Raw genomic sequence first — 23,304 nt, forward strand, 5'->3', positions numbered from 1 at the left:
GTATTAGGCTACTTGGCTCAAGAAACAGGGATATAGGAGGATGATCACACAAAGATACTATAATGTATTGTCAATTTTCTATTACACTCATGTTTAATAAAAAGGATTTACACGTAAAATGCTGCTATAGTAGACTTCTAGTAAAAGATTTCTGGTATAAGTGATCACTGAAGTTTTGAATGACAATAGTTCCTACTTATATTTAGAGAAGTGAAGGGGTTGAAGAAAAACATCTATGGGTGACATTTGGCTCTCATTTGAATTTGTGAAGCAACATTTTGAAGAGCTATTTTGAGAAAATAAATAAAAAGTTTGGTAATACAACATATTTGGCTAGGATGAGGAAAAGCAAACATTCATATATTTCTGGTAGAAATTGAAATCTGCACAGCCTCTTTGGAGTGCAATTTGGTAATATTTATCAATATTTGTGATACACTTATCTGTTGACCTAGCAATTTCACTTTTAAGGATTTATCTAATAGGTAATGATGTACATACATGCAAAGACTAATGAAGAAAATATTTATTTTCTTAGTTTTAGTAGTAGTTAAAAGCTGAGAGAAGTGTAATTTTATGTTAGTAGTGTGTTGATTTAATCAAATATGATATCTTCATGAAATGCAATATTATGTAGCCACTGAAAAGAATAGAGCTTTATATTCTTCATGAAATAGCCCTTAAGACATTTTAAGTAAAAAAAAAGTAAGATTCAGAAAAATGTGTTAACAGTGTGTCAAGAAGTAGAGGAAGAAAAAGTGGGATATGGTAATAACTATATGTTGTATACTCATAAATTAACTATGAAGAATATTTTTAAAAAATCATAATTTTGGTTGCCTCCAAAAAATAGAATTTTGGGACTGAGATTAGGAATAAGAGGGAGAATTTTGACAAGTTTGCCTTTGGTTCCATGTATAATTTTTAACTACTTAAAAATAAAATAAAGCCATTCTGAATTAATATTTATTTTGAAGAAACTAATATAACTAATATAATATTATATACCAACTATACATGCATACATACATGCATAAGAGTTCACTAGGAAGCATCTTATTATACTCAAATCTGGCTATTATTGATATTATCAATAAACTTACATTTGAGGTATTTTATACATTACAAGAAATATAAAGCTTTCCAAAGAGAAGTAAAATTATGTACTACCTTTTTGAAATAAGGTTTTAAGAGCTAAAGTGGAACATAATCATTTAGTGTGAAAATAGAAAGTCTTAGGTGTGATGTTGGTAGTTTGTTGGTAACATTATATATAAGATCCTGTTTAACAATTTTCCATCTCCAATAAAACTCTACTAAGAGAAGTTATATGGCTGAAAGTTATTCAAATCTTGGAATGGATACCAAAGAAGGTTCTATAATTTCCTTCCCAGAAGAGTTTTAATATAGAAGTCAACTTCCCTGGTTGATCCGAGGTGTTTCTGTGTTTAAGGACAATTCAACTCTGGGATTTCTAGGTAAACCAAAACTAAAGAGAAAGTCACATATTCTGGTACCATAGAGATGGAAGATGGAGAAAAAGACAAAGAAGAAACCAAAATTCTTGTGTAGTAAGTAAACTGCAGTTCATCAAGCTATTCCTAAATTCAACAAGAACCCCGCTATGATGCTAACTTTGCCAAAACACTAGAAATTGAGCATACTAAGAAACTAAAGACAGAAAAGCTAAGGAAAAACTAGACACTAGGTAAGCAGGTGCAAGAGAAGGATTATTTAGTTCATACTGGTAGTCTTGAGAGGTATGATGTGAAAAATCATATCCTTTGGTGTTAGTTTCATATAGCTCATATTATTATGTGTCTGTATAGTGATTCAAAGATAATAGAGTCTACAGGAAGTGGACAAGATTACCAAAGCTGTTTTCAGACACAGATGACTACATGGTGGCACTTGAGAATGTTAAGTGTTAAGGTCAGTATTTTATTTTATTTTTGTATGACACTCTATTTCCTTTCTCCTGTATGTCTAAGAAGGAAAAAAAAAATGAACCTTGTCACAGATAAATTAGGAAGGCTTCAAGTTCAAAATAATTAAGGAGGTTCTACACATCCCTAAATAATCGGACATAAACACAAACTCATAATTTCCATGTGATATATACACCCTGTTTTGTTTTGTTTTTTTGTAATATTGAGAAAATGGCCATACACTGAGGAATTAATCATTGAGAGTATGGAAAGATTGTGAAAAAGGGGAAATTGATATTCATTAATATGTGTTCATTGTATTCATTCATGCTATACTCATTTAATTAAAATGAGTTCACTGTACTCATTCAAGCCATACTGCCCACAGCTTGAAAGGGAAATAATAAAGTAGGGGCTAGAAAATCATGGGGCAGGGTCACAGTCAGACAAGGGGAGAGAAAACAAACCATTTTACAGACTTTCACTTAAGCAAACACCCATGAGACCAACAAGAAGTTCATACTTGTTTTCAGAATTGCATGCCTCCTAGGGCACTGCCCACCTCAGAACCAAAGGAACAGGTGATATCCTCCAGAAACTCTCCAGAAAGCAGCCCTTTTTTCTTTAGCAGTGTCCCAGGTCTCCCTGGAGTTCAATCACCATGGTGACTGCCAACTCTGCTGCTCTCTTGCCATTTAAAAGTTCTAACCTGGAAATTTCCTATTACACATTTCTAAATATTCTTACCAGAGAAATCAAATCCAACAACATCCCTGATTCAACCAAAGACCTCAATTTGCACACTTCTAATATATGTTTGGTGTTAGTAGCCAGAGAAGAATGTATAGTGTGATATGCCTGGAGGATTTGGTAAGCAGCGGTAGTGAAGTTTGGAACGAATAATAATAAGTATATCATAGATATTATAGAGAAAGACAAAGTATGGGGGGAAAAGAAGGGAGAAAAGCAGAGAAGCTGATTAGAAAAGTGTTTCTGGTGCTTGGAAAGCCTTAGTGGGCACATAGCTGGGCCGTAGTCACAGACAGGGCCAGCCCACAAAGTCAGCAGAGGAGGCCTTAGCCTCAAGGCCGCTGCCCTCTGTCATGGCCAGTTGCTTACTCTTCATGCTGTAACGTCATCCTTCTTTCCCATGATCTTCTCTCCATTAAAAAAGACTGGCACACAAACTCTTGAAAACAGCCATTTACATGAACAAACAGCATTTTGCAGCAGATAAACAGGGGGAAAACAGATGATGTCATTCAGTGTTTTACCTGACTTTCTGGAGGACGGGCATTCAAAAAAAAAAAAAAAAAAACTACTGGAAAAGTTCATGAACCTATATTCAAACTTGGTTAAAGCTTAATTCAGTACGTCCCTTCCAGGGAAAAAGCAGCGCTGCTGTAAAACGTGAGCTATAACACCCGTGACTTCTATGAAAAGGACAGCTGGAGACAAAGCCGAGGGTAAGAGAAAATCCCCTCCTACTTGAATTTAGGCTGCGAAGCGATCTTATTTCTTGAACTCTCACAATGAAACATGACATATGAGGAAGGGTATGCATACCTCTTCTAAACAACCTGAGATTCTGTAACAGGTTGAACTATGAATTCTAATGAGTCCATGAGAAGAGAATTAAGAGTTCTAATCACCTGTACCTGTTTTCTCTCATAATTTAGTTGCATAGTTCTTTCAAACTTTTCCACTCAAGTGCAAATAATGGCAGGAATACACAATAAAAAGGATATCTGAATTTTTACATTGCCTCTTAAAATACAAGTTAAATGAGATTCATGCTTATTTGCATTCTTCTGTATACTATGTCACTTTGGGGGTCAATTCAAGTTTTCAGACCAAATCAACAATTAAAATTGACTTCAAGAACATGTATCCTTTACTTTGTGACTCTACAATATGACCCTGGTTATATGTACATACCTCAACATTAAAGGTCTTACATTAGTTTAAAGGACTCGTGTCTCATTTTATTTCATTTCCATTCAACCACTCAAACAGTGGACGCTATGGATTTGTTCCCTGATGCTTTCAGAAACAGTAACTTCCTGAGAATGTTAAAGGCTTATAATGAGAATTCAATATTGATTTTCAAAGTCCAATCTCGGCTCTTTACCTAAATATTGCATTAACACCAGTTATACACTTTCTACACTATCATCAAAGTTGGGAATACATCTTTGCTGACATAGTTCCTCCCAGGGCTGCTTTTGGTGGCTCTGAATAGAAAATTCAGGTCCAGAAAACCTGCTGGTATCTGTGTTCTAGAGAAGAGTCACTATCTCCCTGGGAGAAAGAACTCTGGAACTTGTCTAATGATGATTTCCATGGCTGATCTGATGGAATCTGTGGAATGAATTGCAAGATAAAGTGTGGCTAGAGCACAAAAACAAGACCTGATATCCTGATCAAATAACTCCCTCATATATGCATGTCTGTTCTGCATATAAGTCTCTGAAGATGTCAGATTCAACATTGGATGAGTTTATTTTACCTTCATGCTCCCCTCCCAGCTTATTTCCTACTGGAAACTAATGCAAAAGGAAAAGAGAAAGCTTGCTGTAGATATGCTATAATTTTTAAGAAACGAGACACAAATGACTACATATTATAATATTCCATTTATATGAAGTGTTTAGAAAAGGCAAATTTATAAATACAAAAGCAGTTCTATAATTGTCAAAGGCTAAGGGTATAAGTAGGGATTAGCTGCAAATTGACTTAAGGGAGATTTGAGGGGAACTATAAAAATGTTCTAAAAATGCTATCGTGGTGATGTTGGACAACTCTATAAATGTAATAAAAGTCATTGAATTGTAGGCTTGTAATTGATGAATTTGTGGTATGAAAATCATACCTCAATAAAGCTACTTTAAGAAGAGAAAATTCTCCAAAAGTCTTTGGAGAAAAAGAATGTTTCAATTAGGCTTTTAATGATCTAAATACCATGAGGAATGTCTGGCTAATTAGAAACATTTTAAAAACAGCAAAAAAGGACATTGCTTAATTTAACTGAAAGTGACAGTAAAACAAACATAAAGCATTCTGCTTTAGGAAGTGGTTGTACCTAGATTCTTTTTTACATTTCTTCATTTTTGTTAATTTATATGGAACATTTGCAAAAGAAAACAAGTGGATAAGGATTTATTACTTTGTCATCCTGAAAATACATCTCCCCAAAAAGGTTAAACTAGTTAGCACTTGTAGAATATTTAATTTGATGGAATATACAAGTAAATGAAATGTAGAAGTTGAGTATTTCCTTTACTGAGTTTTTTCCTTATAAAAAGACCCAGGCATAGAAAGAAGCAAACAATGTAGAGATGATGCTGAGACTTATGTGTGGTAAATTCTCAACCAATCCAATTTTCTCCTCCTGGGACAACAGGAAGACTACATTTCCCAGCTTCCTTTGCATTTAGGAAGAAGTCATGTCTGACAAATAAAGTATGTGCAGAACTGATGTACGTCACTTCTAGGCAAGGCAATATGACATACTGCATAACCATCGAAGATCACTCTTCCCTATGGATGCAACTGGAAGTAAAGATCTCCAAAGTGGTGGGCCCAGCTCATAAAAGAATTACTTCTTTGAAGAAGAAGACCTCCCCAATTTGCATTGGACTTTGCCTGAATAAGAAATAAACGTTCTTTTGTTGAACCATTGAAATTTTGGGATGTTTGTTACAGCTCATCACCCTAATTACACTAGTTAGTAAGTTATTTAACTACTGTAATTAATATAATATGTTATAGGACTCAAAGCATATTCATTTCTTCCTTTTATCATCTAGGCCTATCCTTTCCCTCGTACTCATCTTTCTCTTTCTCTTCGGATTCCCCTACCTCATTGACTCCAGTTACTGCTCATTTCTAGGCAGAGGCAGAAATGCATGAACAGTGTTCAGCCTTCACTATATCATGACCCTTGTTCAAGAACTGAACTGTTTGAATGGGATAAAGTAAAAATAATAGGCTGCAATTCTTCATTCTGAAGAACCAGAATGTGTTTCAAGCCTTCAGTTAAAATGTTGCATTATCACCCAGAACTATGTTTTGCCCATCCTCCTATAGAGCAGACACAAAACCTAAAGTAAAACAAACAAACAAACAAACAAACAAACAAAAACCCTATGGTGATAAATGCCAGAAAAGAAATGTCAGAGTTGGCATCCACCTTCTGGGTCATGAATTTTGCTTTTATTTTCTGAAGCTTTTTGTAGTGGAGAAGTGCATTTTGGTTGCTCTAAGGCTTTTTGCATGATCCCCCCCACACACACCCCAGGGTTTTTTCTCCCTGAACAACAAATTACCATTTCAATTCTTTTTCAAGTTATTTCATTATCAGGTGCCCTTTCCTCCTTTTCTGCATATAGAGCAAATGCAAGGAAAGAAGACAGGACCTGACCCAATTCAGAAACCACACCCACGGCCCTTGCCATCACCCCAGTTCCCCCCATTCCATAGTAAAAAATAAAATAATTCAAATCAAAAACAGCTCATAAAACAGTAAACAAAATAAAGTCAGTTTTTCTTTGCTTTTTTTAAAGAACAAAATGAAACTTGAGGGAAAACTTACTGGAGTTACAGTTTATCCTGATACAGTCTAGATGGGGAAAAATAAATGAAAGATGAAATTGCATCCTTCAAGGTAACAGCTGCAGACATCCAAAAACAATCAGTCCACCCTTCCGGGGACAGACACACGCAAGAAATGTGGCCATTTTATATAAATACAGTATGCACAAGTTTAAGGGTGGGTGTATATGTACAGTATATTATTTAGTAAAGTTGGATACATATATATATACACACACACACATATATATATACACATATGTATAGAGATATATACTGGTATACATATATATCCACAATAGACATCGAGTATGTGTTTCCCCCCAATCCTATTCTTTTATTAAGATAAAGTATTTTAAACCTGGACTTTGAAATAATAATTTTGTTAAACTTGGAAAATTACTCAAAGATTTCCCCACCAAATGCAGGCTATATGCTATGTCCATCTACAATTTATTTTTTTAAAAAATTTATCTAAAAAGTAGCATAAACACAATTTTTGTATTAGAATTCCAAAGATATATTGCCAATCTGACACTTTGTATCATTTTAAAAAATCAGTCCATGAAGTTTCTCAGTGCAGTATTTAACCCTTTCTCTTTTTCTAAAAGCAAATTCCCTCCACCCTCTCCTTAGGTCAGGCCCCAAATGCTACAAAATTTTGCAAAGGCAGACTTGCCATTATCCTTAGAGTTAAGGAAAGGGTTAACACCACCTGGTCATTTCCTGTCATAAAATGGCCACTTGCAAACCGCTAACCGCACAAACACCCATCCCAGATTTTAGAGAAGTGGGTTGGGTGTAGGGGAAAATGAGCTGAATGATGTTATCACAATTGACTGTTCTGGTTTCAAAGGCTCCCAGACCAACCCACTCATGAAGCCTATCTCTGTCTTCCTGCCCGAATGCTCAGACTGAATCAAGTGCCTACAGCATTCAAGGAGAAGGCGAGACAGGTACATGGGGAGGAGGCCTTGGACACCTTTGACATCCTACCTATTTCACCCTGTGATTCTGCATCTTAAAGAGAGAAAAGTCTTTGCTTTTATGTTTGTTTGTGTTTTTTTAATGGGAAATCCAGGGGGAAAAGGAGTGGCTAATTTTTCATTGCTGGTAATCATACAAGGTCTTCCATGCCAGAGTTCAGAGAATCTATCCTTTTATTAATATATGTTCAGAGTCATGGACTCACAGCATCAGAGGTCTTGAGTGGAGTCAATGGATATTAGCAGAGGACCGGGCAGGATTGTTACAGAAATATCTCAGGTTAATTGTTACCAAGCTGCCCAGCTGAAACTAAGTTTGGTTTATGATAGTGGAATTCCAATAATAATTTGTTTAAAATCATATATTTAAAGGTAGAAGTAACATGACAAAAAAAGGAAGAAAGTTAAAGGGAAAACTACAGTTAGAAATGGTACTCTTCTCCTGCTGAAGGTTGACCCAATAATTATAGAGGACTTGTTGAGGATTATGCCACCATGTGAATTTCTCAAACCATTTTAAGGGAGCAAGTTAAAAAGAAGACAGTGGCAAAGGACAGGGAAGAGTGAAACTGTGTGAAATTCAAACAGGAGCAATTTCTAACACCCAATCATTCTTAAGAGGGAGGCTGGAAGCTTATTTGTTGGTCAGAACATCTGTTGAGAAAAATCTGGGTTTGGTTTCGTGCGGTTAGGTTTGTCATGTGTCGTCAACCGCAACAGAAAAGTGGGAGCAAACAGCCCTGGAGCAACTGGTACGATCACCAGGCAGAGGAGGCCATGCCCCTGGTGAAGACTGGGAAGGGAGAGGGCAGGTAGGGAGGAAAGGGTGAGGCTTCAGCTACTGGTTGCTCTAACCATCACCCAAAGCCAGAAATGCCCCCTTCTTGATGTATTAAGAAGAGAGGGGAAACAGGGAATGATAAAGAGAGAGGAGAGAGAGTGAGCCTAAAGCAACAAACCCAAGAATTGTAAACAAGGAGTGATTTTCTTTTTTTTTTCTGTGTAGCTGAGCATTTTATTCTTAGACTACCTGGTCTAGAAAGGGAAGTTGGGTTGGGCTCATCCTTATAGGTTCACCCAAATGGTTCCCTGAACTGAACGGTGTCTTTAAACCAATGTGAGGACTTGGAGCTTTCAAGATGGCAGGCAATTAGTTATTTTAAGTCAAGAAGTGAAGAATTATTACTTTACCTAAAGAAAAAGTGGTTTGAGTAGAAAAAGCTATCGCAGTCCCCTGTTCATAGACTCTGAAAGGGTGGCCTTAATAGCAAGGATCTATTTTTAATGAAAAATGAATCAGGGAAATTCTCTTGGGAAGACATTTCCTTTAGATCTTTCTTTAGTAGCAAAGTTCTCTCTCTAACTTAGCCTTGACATGGTGTTTGAGTGGTGTGTGTGTGTGTGTGTGTGCGTGTGTGTGTGTGTGTGTGTGTGTGTGTGTTGCTCATTTTGTTTAATTTAGTTTTTCATTTTATTTTAGTAAATGAGGAGAAATAATCATTTTCTATATTGAAAAGTTTTGGTTGAGCATGGAAGAGATGAATGTTCCTAGGAGTTGTATGTCTTCGGTGATGCATATAGAAAACTGTAGTCAGCAAGTCCAGTTTCCAGAGAGAGAACATCTGGAGAATTTGAATGCAATTAACCAAACTGCATCACATTCCCTAAGAGCCTCCACCACTGAAAAAGTATTCCCAGCACTCTGCTGAGGATTCCAAAGGACCACGAAAGAGGCTGCATCAATATTGAATGTTGCTGGCGTTTTTTTGTTTGTTTGTTTGTGTTTGTTTTTTTTCTGTTTGGCTCAATTTAAGCCAGCTACTAGGAAATAAAGAGATTCCTGTATGCATTTTTAAAGGGTGGCCATCATAAAAAGCCATTAGATATCATTAAGACTGTCCTATCATTGATCCACAATATTGATCTGTTGAGGTAACAGAAAACCCATGCTAGTCTAGCAGTGTAGAAACACAGGTTCTAGTCCTAGGTCTGCTACCAACATTTGATGTGATCTTTGAAAAGTTATATATTTATTTGTTTCACATTTATAAAACTAAGCACAAAAATGCTTTCTTGATTTATCTCACAAGGTTATTGTGAAATTAAAATAAGACAAGGTTTTCCCAGCCAGTATGGATTAATGGTTGAGCTTCAACCCATGAACCAGGAGGTCACGGTTCAATTCCTGGTCAGGGCACATGCCAGGGTTTCAGACTCGATTACTAGTAAGGGGCATGCAGGAGGCAGCCAATCAGTGATTCTTTCTCATCATTGATGTTTCTATCTCTCCCTCTCCCTTCCTCTTTCTGAAATCAATAATAATAATAAAAAAATCTTAAAAAGTTAAAACATTACAAGGTATTTTTAAAATATTGAAAATATTGTAATAATAAAATTGTTTTAATATATAGTTTAGTTTTAAGGTATCAAAATATAATTGATCAATAGCTAACAATTTTTAAAAATGTGCTGAGTGTTGTAGGACACTTCTCATGGCTACTACTACCACAACTGCCTAGCTTCAGAAAATAATGCCCTTAGAAAAGTCTACTCAGCTTGACATTAGAAAATATATTCCATTAGAGATATACTAGACTTTTATGTAGCTTAGATGTGTGGACAATTTTAAATAAATTGCAATATCACTTACATCTGTGCTCAAACAGAGCCACAGTTTAAATGGAGTGAGGGAAGGAAGCAATCATTTGCAGTTCTTGGGGAATGATTGAGGGTGCAAACTCTGCTTGAAGATGTATTCTATAACCAAGCAAAGGGCAATATGAGTTCATGAGAAAGAGAACATCTATGAAGGGGGATATTTTGGGGAGGGGGTTGAAGGAGAACCCTCAAACCAAGCATGAATATGAAGAGTTGTATATAGACAAATTCAAGAAATGTAAGGTCAGTTTTTTTGTTAGGTTTGAAAGAAAGTTAAATAAATTCAAACCAGTCACTGTGGTAAACCATCCCCTTCAGAGAAGAAAGCACTCGCCATTGCTATAGGAGAAACACAGTGCTCTCTAGGGAGGGGCTGACTCTCTTTTGAGTACTAGGTCTAAACTGAGAAGGAGCTGGACTTGACCCTGTTCCTAAAGGAGGCAAGAGCAAAGTCTGTCCAAAAAGCACAACTCCCAGATTTTAGTGAGAGTTTAAAATAGAAAAATAATGCTTCTAGGAATACACATGGGCTCTATGACTAATTGTGTGTGTGTCCATCTCCTTCCTCATCCCCTTTTATCTACTCCCACCTCCCACTCTTTGTTCTAATGCATGAGACCCATCATAGTTGGCCGTCTAATATTTACAAAACAACATTTAAAAAGAAAAAAAAAATGTTGGCTTAAAGGCCAATGTGCATTTCCCCAGAGCCCCAAGGGGCTGAATCATTCTTATATCTACGGCTCTCTCCTACTTGAAATAAGTGCAGAGTTAAAATGTTCTCCATTGTGTTTTTCCATGAACTATTTGAAGGTTATATTTGGTTTATTTATTTTTTTTTTAGTTTGTGTGGTTTTGTTAGTTGTTATTGTTGTTGTTGTTTTTAATTTCTTTTGCTGTTTTTCAGAGTAAACAATCTGTAATGGTTGTTAGTTTTAGGTAATACACTCTGCTGGTTTGTAGAAGGTAGGGAGAATGGGAAAGGAGGGTGAAAGGGACAGGGGTATGCCAGCCCCTGCAGGCTGCTCAGTACGCTCTGTTCTCAAGGCTGTTTGCTATGCGGGCCGCAGGCTTTGGGCCTTTGAAGGGTTGAATACCATCTTTTGATTTACCATGGCTGATGGTGGGGAGGATTGGAAACTCAAGAACATAACCAAGATCCAGCAAAAGAGGAAACAAAATAACCAAACACACATGGACACAAACAAAAGAAAAACCAAGAGACACACAACCAAATCAAATGAGGTTGGACAAGGAGAAAGGCATAGTGTTGAAAAAGCTGCACATTGGAAGAAATAAAAAGACATAACTAAACAAGCCACTGCTCAAAACAGTCGTCTGTATCCTAGAGGTTTTTCGATTGTTAGCATAGACATCTTCCAAGGGTGGCCAATTGACCTGACTAGTATGAACTGAAAACCCCCTTTCCACCAGGCATCTAAGGTTTTATGTGGCCTTGCATCAGATACATTCATCTACCATGTCTTCTCCATGCCTCTGACAAGCCATTCTGCTGAAGTATCTTTAAAGGAGCTCTGGACCCAAACATATTCTACCTACCCAAACAAACCCAGGCTCAGAAGGTCTGGGCTCAGCTCTAGCACTAATCCTGTCAACATGGCATGAACTTTATACTGAGTAGAATCAGCAGCAATAAAGGCTTGATTTTTTTTCTTCAAAAATCCACAGGTCCAATTCTCCATAGAAGGTCAGTCAAGAAAATAGAAGCAGGAGAGAAAGTGAGGCCATAGCAGGGAAATCTGAAAAGTATGTGTTATAAGTAATTACAGTAGAACAGATCATCTCCAAATAAGGCTATAAGTTTTATATTATGACAATTTTTCAATATTAAGAAAAAATGGGTATGTATTATCTGAGGAGATCAGAGTAATTGGTGAGTAACAGTGTAAGGTAACACTTTATAAAAATTACTGCTGAACGTTGGATTAGAATGTCTGGAAGGAAGACAGGGATACATATCAGAAGCAACATTCTCCTTCTACATGTCAGAGACTCAAAACATATGGGATTATTTCCCCAACAGGACAATGGAAAGAACTTGACTTGAGCTCTCTACTAGGAGAAAGTATAAGGTGATACTAGGGTCATCACGGCCACCAGAATTCTCCATCTGAATAGTCACTCTGGAGGTAGAAACGATGCATTTATCATCCTATGCACACAGCTTAGTTCTCTCCAAGCCCACCCTCCCATTTTGCCTCCATTTCCTGCCCTATCCCTGCCCTCAGCTTTGACTGTTTTGAGTGGTGACCAAGGAGTTGGACTTAATGAGAATGTGATTGATCAAAAGATGGACCAAAGTAGCGTGTTTTACACAAAGCTAAACAGTTCCATAAAACCAAGAAAGGAAACTTAGAAAACAAATAATCTAGTAAAAATAAAAAAAAATAAAAATAAAGAAATAAAAATAAAACCACCACTATTTTCAGAAACCAGAAATTGACATCAAAACCTCATGCAGAAACAAGGAAAAGGTGTTTGTTGCTGTTGGATTTTATCCTTGGTCTATTAAACAAGAAGTGAGCAGCTAACTTTCAAGAAACAAACAAAGAATTCAATCAAATCAATGAAAATCAGAAAGGAAAGGGAAGACAAGCCCAAACAGAATGGCAGAGGGTACTTCATACGATACCTAAGTTAACCATGAGCTTGACACGTCCCCCATCCAGCTCCAAACGCAGGGTGTCAGCAGAGTCCCTGGAGGTTGTGGCCACCAGCAGCCCATAAGCACGCTGGGACATGAAGCGGAAGGACACGTCCTCAGCCTCGGTGTGCATGACCATGGGCATGATGATCTTCATGTACATGCTGCCATCGTAGCTCAAGATGGAAGCCTCTGCAAAGAAGAAGGAAGAGATCATTAGGATGAAAAGGGGAGTTTCCCCTTGCTTTCAGCATAAGCAAAGGAGGATGGAGATGACAGTAAATCTGTAGTCAGGTTGCTAGACCTCCATTGCCATTTCTAAGCTACGTGACCTTCTGTAGACCACTTAAACTCTGAGGTTCTATGACCTCATTTGGAAAAGGCTTGATGGCACTGGTCCCTGCCCTACTAAGCTCACAGATTTGTCATGGGTACTGAATGAAATAATGGATATGAAGGCATTTTGCAAAAGTGAAAGTGTCCCCACAAATAGTAGTAAGTATAGTTCTGTATGCTGTAGATAAAATAAAGTACATTAAACAAAACTTAGACTCCTGTAAGTATTTAATGTGGAATAAGAGGAGAGTAGCTGTTTATAACCACGACAGCAAACAGATACTATTTACTGGAGAACTTCTAGAAGAAGGAAAGAGCAGGAACACAGCCTGGCCCCCTAACATCCCTAGTGGCTAGACAGTGTAAGAATATGCTTCTTCCATCTCAATAAACTCATGAAAAGAAAAAAATTTGTTTGGTTCATTCAAAGAAAATTGATAAAGTTGAGCTAATGACACCCTTGAAAACCAGTCATTTTCCTGTTATTCAAATAGCACTTCTTAATGAAGAAACAAACTCACTTTTATTAGATACCTTCTGCAATCTAAACACTTTGGCTATAAGCTCCCTTCACTGCCCCCCAATATGTTATGTCAATTAATGCGACAATGTGTATTTATTATTCCTACTTTCAAACAAGATACCAAGGCTCTTAGAGGGGAAAGTTATCATCTCCAAGTCACACAGCCTGGATTTTAACCCAGTAGATCCAACACTAAGTCCAGGGTCTGTTCTGCAGCAGCATGGTGCTCATTCACTTGTTTAATCATTCATTTAGCAAACATTCTTAGAGAACAAAGAAAGAGGCTGTTACTCACTTTCCTATGGAGCCAATCTGTCACTGGGCTCAGTATCAGGCATTGAGTAAGTCCTTATTAAACATTTGCTGCTGCCAAATACTTGCTATCTACCTACAAGCACAAAAGTGTGACAAAGTTCCTGTTCTGAAGAGAGATGTGGCAGACACAAATAACTGTGCTAGAATATAAAAATTGTTAAATGACACGGGAAAGATATATCAATGACAGTGGCCTTTAGGAAAGAGAGGCTCTGGCATACAGGTGAGGAGAGAAGGTGGGGAGAGTCTGAGCTGATCTTGGGAGATGGGTGGGTTTATATGAAAGAAGCAATGGCATTAGGTTTAATAGGTAGATAAAATAGCACCTCTATACACATAAAAGACAGTAGGATGCTCAGATAATAAATTATTCAATTTAACAGAAGCATCCAGCATATTTTGATAAGTAATTATAAGTGTAGCTTGAGATTGGAATAATAACAATGGACTTTGGTAGATACTGGAAATTAAATGAATGGTTTTAGATTATGAGATACTACAATGTGTTCATAAGTGTACCAGGCACACTTTTAGATGTTGAGGACGTAAAAGAGAACAAAAGAGACCAACGTCTTCTGTCCTCATGCATAAGTGGAATCAAAACAGGAAGAGCCCAGGCAGATTACATAGAAGGTTCTCAAAATAGTATGTGCCATCACCATAAGCCCACCTTATTTACATAACACACAAAAGTCCATGAAAGGCAAAATAAATGCACCTGATCATTCCTGGGAAGCAGTCATCACTCCATTAATACCCACAACATGCTAATAGATATACGTTACAATTTGAAAACTCTAAGGAGATCACAAATAAAGGTGCGACAGTTGTAGACACCATCACAATAAAAGAAGTTATGATGAAGCTCGGTTCTTAGGTGAGAAGCATAATCTAAATTTTTCACATGCTCCAGATTTGAAAAAACAAAAACACAAAAAACTGTTTCATTTCCTGAAAGGACAGAATCACAAGAAGATCAATAATGATAGCTAAAATTCATTGAGCACTGTTTGCCTTGTGCTGTCTAGGACTTTACATGCATTAAGAAGACAATTACTCCTCACAGGAGCACTGTGAAGAAAACAATATTACTACTGTGTTTTACAGATGCCAGGTCACACAGCTAACTAATGGCAGAGGTGGGAATTGAACACAGGCAGTCTGATTCTCATGGCTATATATTTAACCTTTCTAACAAATTGTCAGAGAGCTATGCTAGGAACACAGCATATTTCCTAAGGACCCAAAGCCCATCTTTAGTGCTTTCTGGTAGAGTGTGGAGTCCGTGTGTGTGTGTGTGTGTGTGTAATATATAAACACATATATGTAATATATGTGTTTCTGTGCATGCATATACACAAATACATACATAGATACAGTTATTTAAAGTTGTATATTATTTATGCAAAATAAACCATCAACAAAACAACAAGAAAGCCCAGTGCATGGGAGAACATATTTGCCAATGTTATCTCTGATAAGGGTTTAATTTCCAACATTTACAGGGAACTCATACAACTTAATAAAAGGAAGATAAACAATCCAATCAAAAAATGGGCAAAGGACCTAAATAGACACTTTGAAAGAGGACATTCAGAAAGCCAAGAGACATATTACAACATGCTCAAAGTCACTAATCATTCAAGAGATGCAAATCAAAACAATAATGAGATACCATCTCACACCTGTCAGAATGGCTATCATCAACAAATCAACAAATGACAAGTGCTGAGAGGATGCGGAGAAAAAGGAACCCTCCTTCACTGTTGGTGGGAATGCAGACTGGAGCAGCCACTATGGAAAACAGTATGGCATTCCCTAAAACAATTAAAAATGGAACTGCCCTTTGACCCAGTAATACCACTTCTAGGAATATATACCAAGAAAACAGAAACACCAATCAGAAAGGATATATGCACTCCTATGTTCATAGCAGCCCAATTTACAATAGCTAAGATTTGAAAACAGCCTAAATGTCCATCAGCAGATAAGTGGATTGGAAAACTGTGGTACATCTACACAATGGAATGCTATGCTGCTGTAAAAAAGAAGGAATTCTTACCATTTGCAATAGCATGGATGGAACTGGAGAGCATTATGCTAAGTGAAATAAGCTTGTCATTGAAAGAAAAATACCACATGATCTCACTCATTTGTGGAATATAAAGAACATTATAAACTGTTGAACAAAAATAGATAGAGGCAAAGAAGCATCAAACAGACTGTCAAACTACAGGGGGAAAGTAGGGTATGGTTGGGGTGGGGTAAGAGATCAACTGAAGGACTTTTATGCATGCATGTAAGCACAACCAGTAGATGCAAGACAGTGCAGGGGTGAGGGCAAGTACTGGGGGGTAGGGGAGGCTATGGGGAGATCAATGGGGGAAAAGGAGACATATGTACTACCTTAAACATTTGTAATACCTTAAACAAATAAAAAAGAGAAATCCAACACCAAAAAAGTTTTATATTATTTATGAACACAAAATTATATGCACACAGATAATACATACATTTCTACATAATATATGGTTATACAGGGTGTCCCAAAAATGTATGTATGCGTTAAAGGCTGATAGCTCAATTTTGAAAATGAAATATGTTTTAATAAACACTGCCTTTATAATTAATCAAAGTGTGTGAGACCCCCCTATATATAAATATTTATAGTGCTCTATTTGTATAATTATGAGTACTACTAATCATTACTAGGTGCCGTCTACTGTATAGACCCATAGATAATGGACACTCCTTTTTAAGAGATATTAGGGTATTTATTGAGCCATGAAATGCTTATTTCAATGCCTTCAATTTAAATACATTCCAAAATTAATGGCCACTTGTATCCCTATGGATATGTGTAGAAATGTATATAAATGAGTGCATCCTTATATGAGTGTTAATATTCTCTATTTGGTGAGTCACTATTCTATTATTTTCCTATTATTCTTTAAGCAAATTGTCCTTAATTATTTTAACATTTATATTTTGTGTAGTCTTTATCTGCTAAATTTAACATCTTGGCTTCCTTAAAGGCAGTTTCTATTGCTATATTTATTCCTATAAATGGATCACATTTTCCTGTTTCTTTACAAGTCTCACAATTGCTGTTGAAAACTAAACATTTTAGATAACATATTATAGCAAGTCTGAGTACTGTTCCCCATCATTACCACCACTGCCACTAGTTACTGAAATCAGTCACACACATACTCTATGTATCTTGTCCCCAGTAAAATCCCTGGACTCTGGGTTTAGGGAACTTCCTGGTTGGCAACACTTTGCATGTGCTATCACATGACATCACTAGATAAAGTAAGTACCTCCTGTTGAACTCAACTGAGAGAGGAGAGGACTTTTGTGATCTTGTGCCTGGTTCCTTCCAAACTTCACTCCATGTACCTTTCCTATTGCTGCCTTTACTCTGTAACTTTTGATGCAATAAACCACAACCATGAATATAAAGGTTACTGGGTTCTGTGAATCCTTCCAGAGAATTATCCAGATGGAGGATAGTTCTGGAGATATCTGACACAGGTATACACTGTTCTATATTTACTAGAGGCCCAGTGCACGAATTCGTGCATGGGTGGGGTCCAGCTGGAGGGAGGAGCCGCGGGCGATTGGCCAGAGTGCCCTGCCCCCGATTGGGGTTGGGGGACCGACTGGGAGCAGGGCAGGCCATGAGGAGGTGCTGTGGGTGGTGGGCCGGCCAGCCCCACCCCCAAATGTGGTTGCCAATCAGGAGCCAGCAGCCTGGGGGAGGAGACATGGGTGGTTGGCCAGCCATCCCTACCCCTTATTGGGGTAGGGGTGCTGATCTGGGGTGGGGCTGGGTGGAGGGAGGGGCTGCAGGAGGTTGGCCAGCCGACCCGCCCCCTATTGGGGTGGGGGGTGCAATCAGGGGCTGGGCCGGCCAGGGAGAGGGGCTGTGGGCCTATCATGGTGGGGTGGGCTGATTGGGGATGGGGCTGCAGGGGGCAATGGCAGGGGGTTTTGGCCAGCCAGCCCTGCCCTTGATCAGGGTGGGAAAGTCCAATCAGGCGGGGGTGGGGGCAGCCTGGGGAGGGGCTGTGGGAGGTTGGCCACTGGCCCCACCCCAATTGGGTGGTTTGCTGGCTACAGTGGGCATCATAGCAACCGGTTGTTCCAGTTGTTACAACGTTACGGCTCACTGGCTTTTTATATATAAATGTGAACAACCATCATGTATTTGTTGTACATTTAAATGTGGCCATTGTTCTAACTAAGTCTTTCATCATAGTTTCTCCATTTCTGAGTAATTATTTCATTTTTTAAATGCTTGTGTTTTATAATAATATCTTTGTAAAAAAAAACAAAACTCACCAGTGTTATATTACCAAAATTTGTTTATGGTTGTGAATGTTTGTGGTCTTTTATTTAAATTTTATCATAGTTCATATATTTCTTGAATGACACTTTATTTTGTGCAGAATTTTACAGACATTGCTTTGTTGTACTTGAGTTTGTACAATGCCAGTATTCTCTCATAGGTGCAATAGTTTACTCAACACTGAGGTATATATTGATTTTGTCACTGAACTTAAAAGAATGAAATAGTATTTTCAGGCATATAGAGATGGTGAAATATGGGAAGATAATGAGGAGATGAAGAGCTCAATCAAGATTGTCTATGATCTTCCTTTAGCTACAAAAACGGTGTTCTTATTTCTGAAACTTTGCTAAATGTCCTATATCAGAAGTCACCCATCTGGTTAGAGAGTGCATCCCAAGGCAATGGAGGGAGATACATTCAGACTTCTGATCCATTTAACCCTACTAAATTCTCTTTTGATTGTCATTCTTATTGTCAGTTTCTGTTACATGCATTTTCCTCATGTAGCCATTTCCACTACTCTTTATTCAAAGGTGAGACCAGATAAGAACATATACTCAGTCTATTTAGTTCCCTCCATAAAATATTAGGGATAATTCTCAGTATTTTTGTCAACTAGACAATATTATACCTGAAAAGCATAGGCAGAGTTGGCAGCCTGACTATGCTTGGCCATTCATCTTGGCTTTGCCTCAGAATCATGTGTCTTGCTCCTACATTTGAGATTTATGATATTGAGTTGTGCCTCTTTTCTTTCTAGGGCTAGTGATTAGTTGGCTGGTATACTCTCTTTTTTTAACTTGCAAAAGGAAGTTTCTTGAAGGTAACATTTACGTACATCTTCCCATTGCTTACCATAATCAAATGATTACATCTAACACCAAAGAAACAGAAAATAATCAAAACTTAATAGTTCTTTATTCTTAGGATAAGCATATATTGTATTAGATATGATGAAATCCTAATCAAGAAGAGAAGTAAAACTATAGGGAAAATGGACTGTAGTAAGTGAATGATACAAAGATTTTTCTTGCCTACACATAACAGAAAGTGACATTATTTACATCTACTATAGCCTTAAAGGAGAAAGCCAGGTTGGTAGAGCATAATAGGAAAAAGGTAAACAAAAGTACTAGACAACACAATTGATGTGCTTTTGCTAACAAATGCAAAGGATCAATTTACATCCATACAGTACTATGAGCAATTAGCAATGTACTTTCATGCAGTAGACTTTGCCAGCTCTCATTCTTCACTGAGTATATCAAACAGAATTCCCAGTACTATATCCCCATCCATGCATGAGCCATCTCCTATGGAGAGAAGATACTCTTCATGTTCAACATTGTAAGCAAAGTGTCATTAATCACTTCTCTCACCCTCTTTTTGTACCTGCAAGACATCCTCCTGCTCACTCATGCAGCTATTGGCCTAACCCATTCCTTAGGTGTATTCACCTTAGGGTTAAAATACACAGGTTGCTTCCTCTCCCAAACTGGGCTGATCTTAAACACTGTGCAAATCTATGTAGAAATGTCTGCCAGGTTCTAAATCTGTATCTTGCAATAGCAGGAGCAATATAAATCTCTAGTTACAAACAGACCCAACAGTAGCCAACAGTTCCAGAGAATCAACAAAATTGATGTGAGGTCATGTCTTCCCTCCCATGGATAAGGCCAAGAATAACTAACTTTTCATAGTCTCAACATAATGCTGTCATTATATAAAGTCATACTGGCTTCTCATTCCCCAACAACTAGGCTACTCTAAAATCATTATGAAATTTTTCATTGACATATCTTACTTTAAGAAAAGCACATATGTACTTTCAGATACCAGGGTTACAGGAACCCTGGTTTATGAAATGTATAATTTTATGAAATTTTAAAACACAACATTTATAAATAACAGTGGTGGGTCCCTGAGAATTTCTCTGACTCTTTAAGTCAATTCAAGAAATATGTATAGTGAATAGCTGTAATGAAACATATGTGTCAGCCTCCCATTCAGAATCATTGCTCAGTGTGCTTTCTGCCACTGTATGGAGTTAGAAGATTTGATGGAATCTTAGACCTGCAAGTTATTTAATTGTGAAACATTCTTGGACCTCAGTTTCCCCTTCAGTAGCATGCATAATAATAACACTGAATCAATCACAATACTAATGGGAAATAGATGATCCACTCAAATTCTGCCATTTGGTGAAATTTTAATAAAGGTTAAGATTTACAAAGGTATAGGTAAGGGATAGGGAAACCTCAATGAGTAATGCAGTGTTCAGAACTGTTAAGAGCAGACCACTATCACTAGCCCTGATTGAGTAAGGGGAAGGCCAATCAATTGCCAGAACCATGAGGGAGAGAGAGAGAGAGAGAAAGAGAGCGAGCTATGTATGTCTCATAAGAGCAGTGGCCTTATGTCAAGTGGCAGAGCCAGTAGTAACCATTACAGGGAGAGAGACAGGAAATTAAATATCCAGACCTCATTCTCATCCTTCCATTTCTTCTCCCTTGGTGCTTCCCACTGAGCAACTCAACTGAAATACAGAGGACAACGGAACATGTTAATGCAATCCATATAGGATAACCTTCCAGCGAGAAAAGCTAAATAGAGAAGGGTGGAGAATGAATCCAAAGATGCATTAGATAGATAGATAGATAGATAGATAGATAGATAGATAGATAGATAGATAGATAGATAATAGATAGATAGATAGATAATTAGATAGATGATAGATAGATATCCATCAAAAGGAAAACCCTGAAGTATGAATATAAAAATATCCAAATGTCTGATATCACTGCATGCTCTATCAATGCTGTGTGTGTTTTAATTTTTCTGATGTCTAAAGATGGCCCATAACTTCCATGTGAGCCTACTTCCATATTAGAGGTAGGATTGGTCAACAGAAAGAGCTGAGGTGTCAGGAGGCCCATATTCCATTCCCAGTACCACCTCTTATGGAATGCAACCGAACTGATATAGTGAAGTGATTAATGGGTGACTAAATGCCTGTCCTCATTGTGTTTTCCAGGCTAATTGCTGGTATTTGGAGTCCCAAATGACTGGGTTAAAGGCTCAGAGAACTGTTCTGCACACAGCTGTGCTCATTGGAATTATATTACTTTAGTAGTGTCTAGAACGGACCAGAGAAACAAGTCTTCTAGGGCAGCAGTTGACACTTCCCATCTGTCAGCTGCTCCATAATGCATTAACTCACCAAATCTCAGTTGTCTACATATTTTTTACAAGAAGAGACCTGGCCATTATTTCAATATGAACCAATATCAAATTTTCTAGGAATATAAAATAAACATTCCAGAATAATCAACCAATGAAGAAATTACCAAAAGTCTGATTACCTTCTTAGTGTAGAATCAGTCTTTTGTCACTTTATTAGAAAAGAAATAGCATAGAAGCTACAAGATTACTACCTCTGAGTTTCATGGACATTTAGAGTTAGAAACATAAAATTTACTTGCATTTGAACCTTTTATTTGATAAATGAGGAAACTGAGTTAATATTCAAAGGTCTTGACATTTTTCTTATGAAAATATTAAAGATCACCCCATTTTTTTCTGTTTGGAATCCTGCTTCCAAAATCAAGTTTTACAAAATCAGCAACGTTCTGAAACAGATGACTCAATAAATCCACACACTCAAACATATTATATACTAGAGCCTGGTGCATGAAATTCGTGCACTGGGGTCGGGGGAGGGTGTCCTTCAGCCCAGCCTGCACTTTCTCCAATCTGGGACCCCTTGGGGGATGTCCAACTGCTGGTTTAGGCAGTCAGACATCCCTCTCACAATCCAGGACTAATGGCTCCCAACTGCTCGCCTGAGTGGCTGCCCAATTGCCCCTAAACTTCTCTGCCTGCTAGCCTGATCAACGTCTAACTGCTCCCCTGCCAGCCTGATAACCCCCAACTGCCTCCCCTGTCAGCCTAGTTGTCCCTAACTACCCTTCCCTACAAGCCTGGTCCCCTCCAACTACCCTCCCCCCCTGCAGGCCCTGTTGCCCCAAACTACCCTCCCCTGCCAGCCTGGTTGCCCCTAACTATCCTCCCCTACAGGCCTGCCCACCCCAGTTGCCCTCCCTCCCTTGCTGGCCCAGTTGCCCTCAACTGCCCTCCCCGGCCAGCCATCTTGTAGTGGCCATCTTGTGACCACATAGGGGCGGCCATCTTGTGACTACATGGGGCAGCCATTTTGTGACCACATGGGGGCAGCCATCTTGTATGAGGGTGTGATGGTCAATTTGCATATTACTTCTTTATTATATAGGATAACTAGTGGCCTGGGCATGAAATTCATGCACAGGAGGGAAGGCGGGGCAGTCCCTCAGCCTGGCCTGCACTCTCTCACAATTGAGGATCCCTTGTGGGATGTCCAACTGACAGTTTGGGCCTGATCTCTGTGGGCCTAAACTGGCAGTCCAACATCCCTCTCATGAACTGGGACCGCTGGTTCCTAACCGCTTGCCTGCCTGCCTGCCTGATCACCCCTAACCACTCACCTGCCTGTCTGATCGCCCCTAACCAACTCTGCCTGCCTGCCTGATCACCCCAAATCACCTCTGTCTGTCTGATCACCCCTAACCACACGCCTGCCTGCCTGATCACCCGTAACTGCTCATCTGCCTGCCAGTTGTCTGGTCTAATTAGTATATTATGCTTTTATTATTATAGATACCCAAAGATCTATTGACCTGGTATAAAATATTGTTGATACATATGTAAGTTATATACGGGGGCTGAACAAAAGTTGTGAGTATGCAAAACAGAGTTTATTCTTGTATTATTATTATTTATTAATTATTATATTATTTATTTATATTATTATTATGCTTATGCTTTATCTTTTAGGTAATGATGGCCGGTAACTTAACCTGCATTTGCCCACCCCTGTACGTAAGATATATATATATGACATGTAATAT

The 23,304-nt window shown here is 38.1% G+C and overlaps 1 protein-coding gene across 1 annotated transcript in view; it reads right to left on the reverse strand.

The window, feature by feature from the left end:
- Positions 1 to 23,304, reverse strand: part of NRXN3 (neurexin 3) — a 1,138,093-nt gene that overhangs the window by 971,401 nt on the left and 143,388 nt on the right. Inside the window, exons 5-6 of the mRNA XM_059689087.1 lie at positions 12,819 to 13,022; positions 6,523 to 6,549 (exon numbers count right to left, since the gene is read on the reverse strand). Coding sequence (XP_059545070.1) covers positions 6,523 to 6,549; positions 12,819 to 13,022 — 231 coding nt within the window. The remainder of the gene's footprint in view (positions 1 to 6,522; positions 6,550 to 12,818; positions 13,023 to 23,304) is intronic.

Source organism: Myotis daubentonii, chromosome 1 (genome assembly GCF_963259705.1).
Source record: "Myotis daubentonii chromosome 1, mMyoDau2.1, whole genome shotgun sequence".
Classification (NCBI taxonomy): Eukaryota; Metazoa; Chordata; class Mammalia; order Chiroptera; family Vespertilionidae; genus Myotis; species Myotis daubentonii.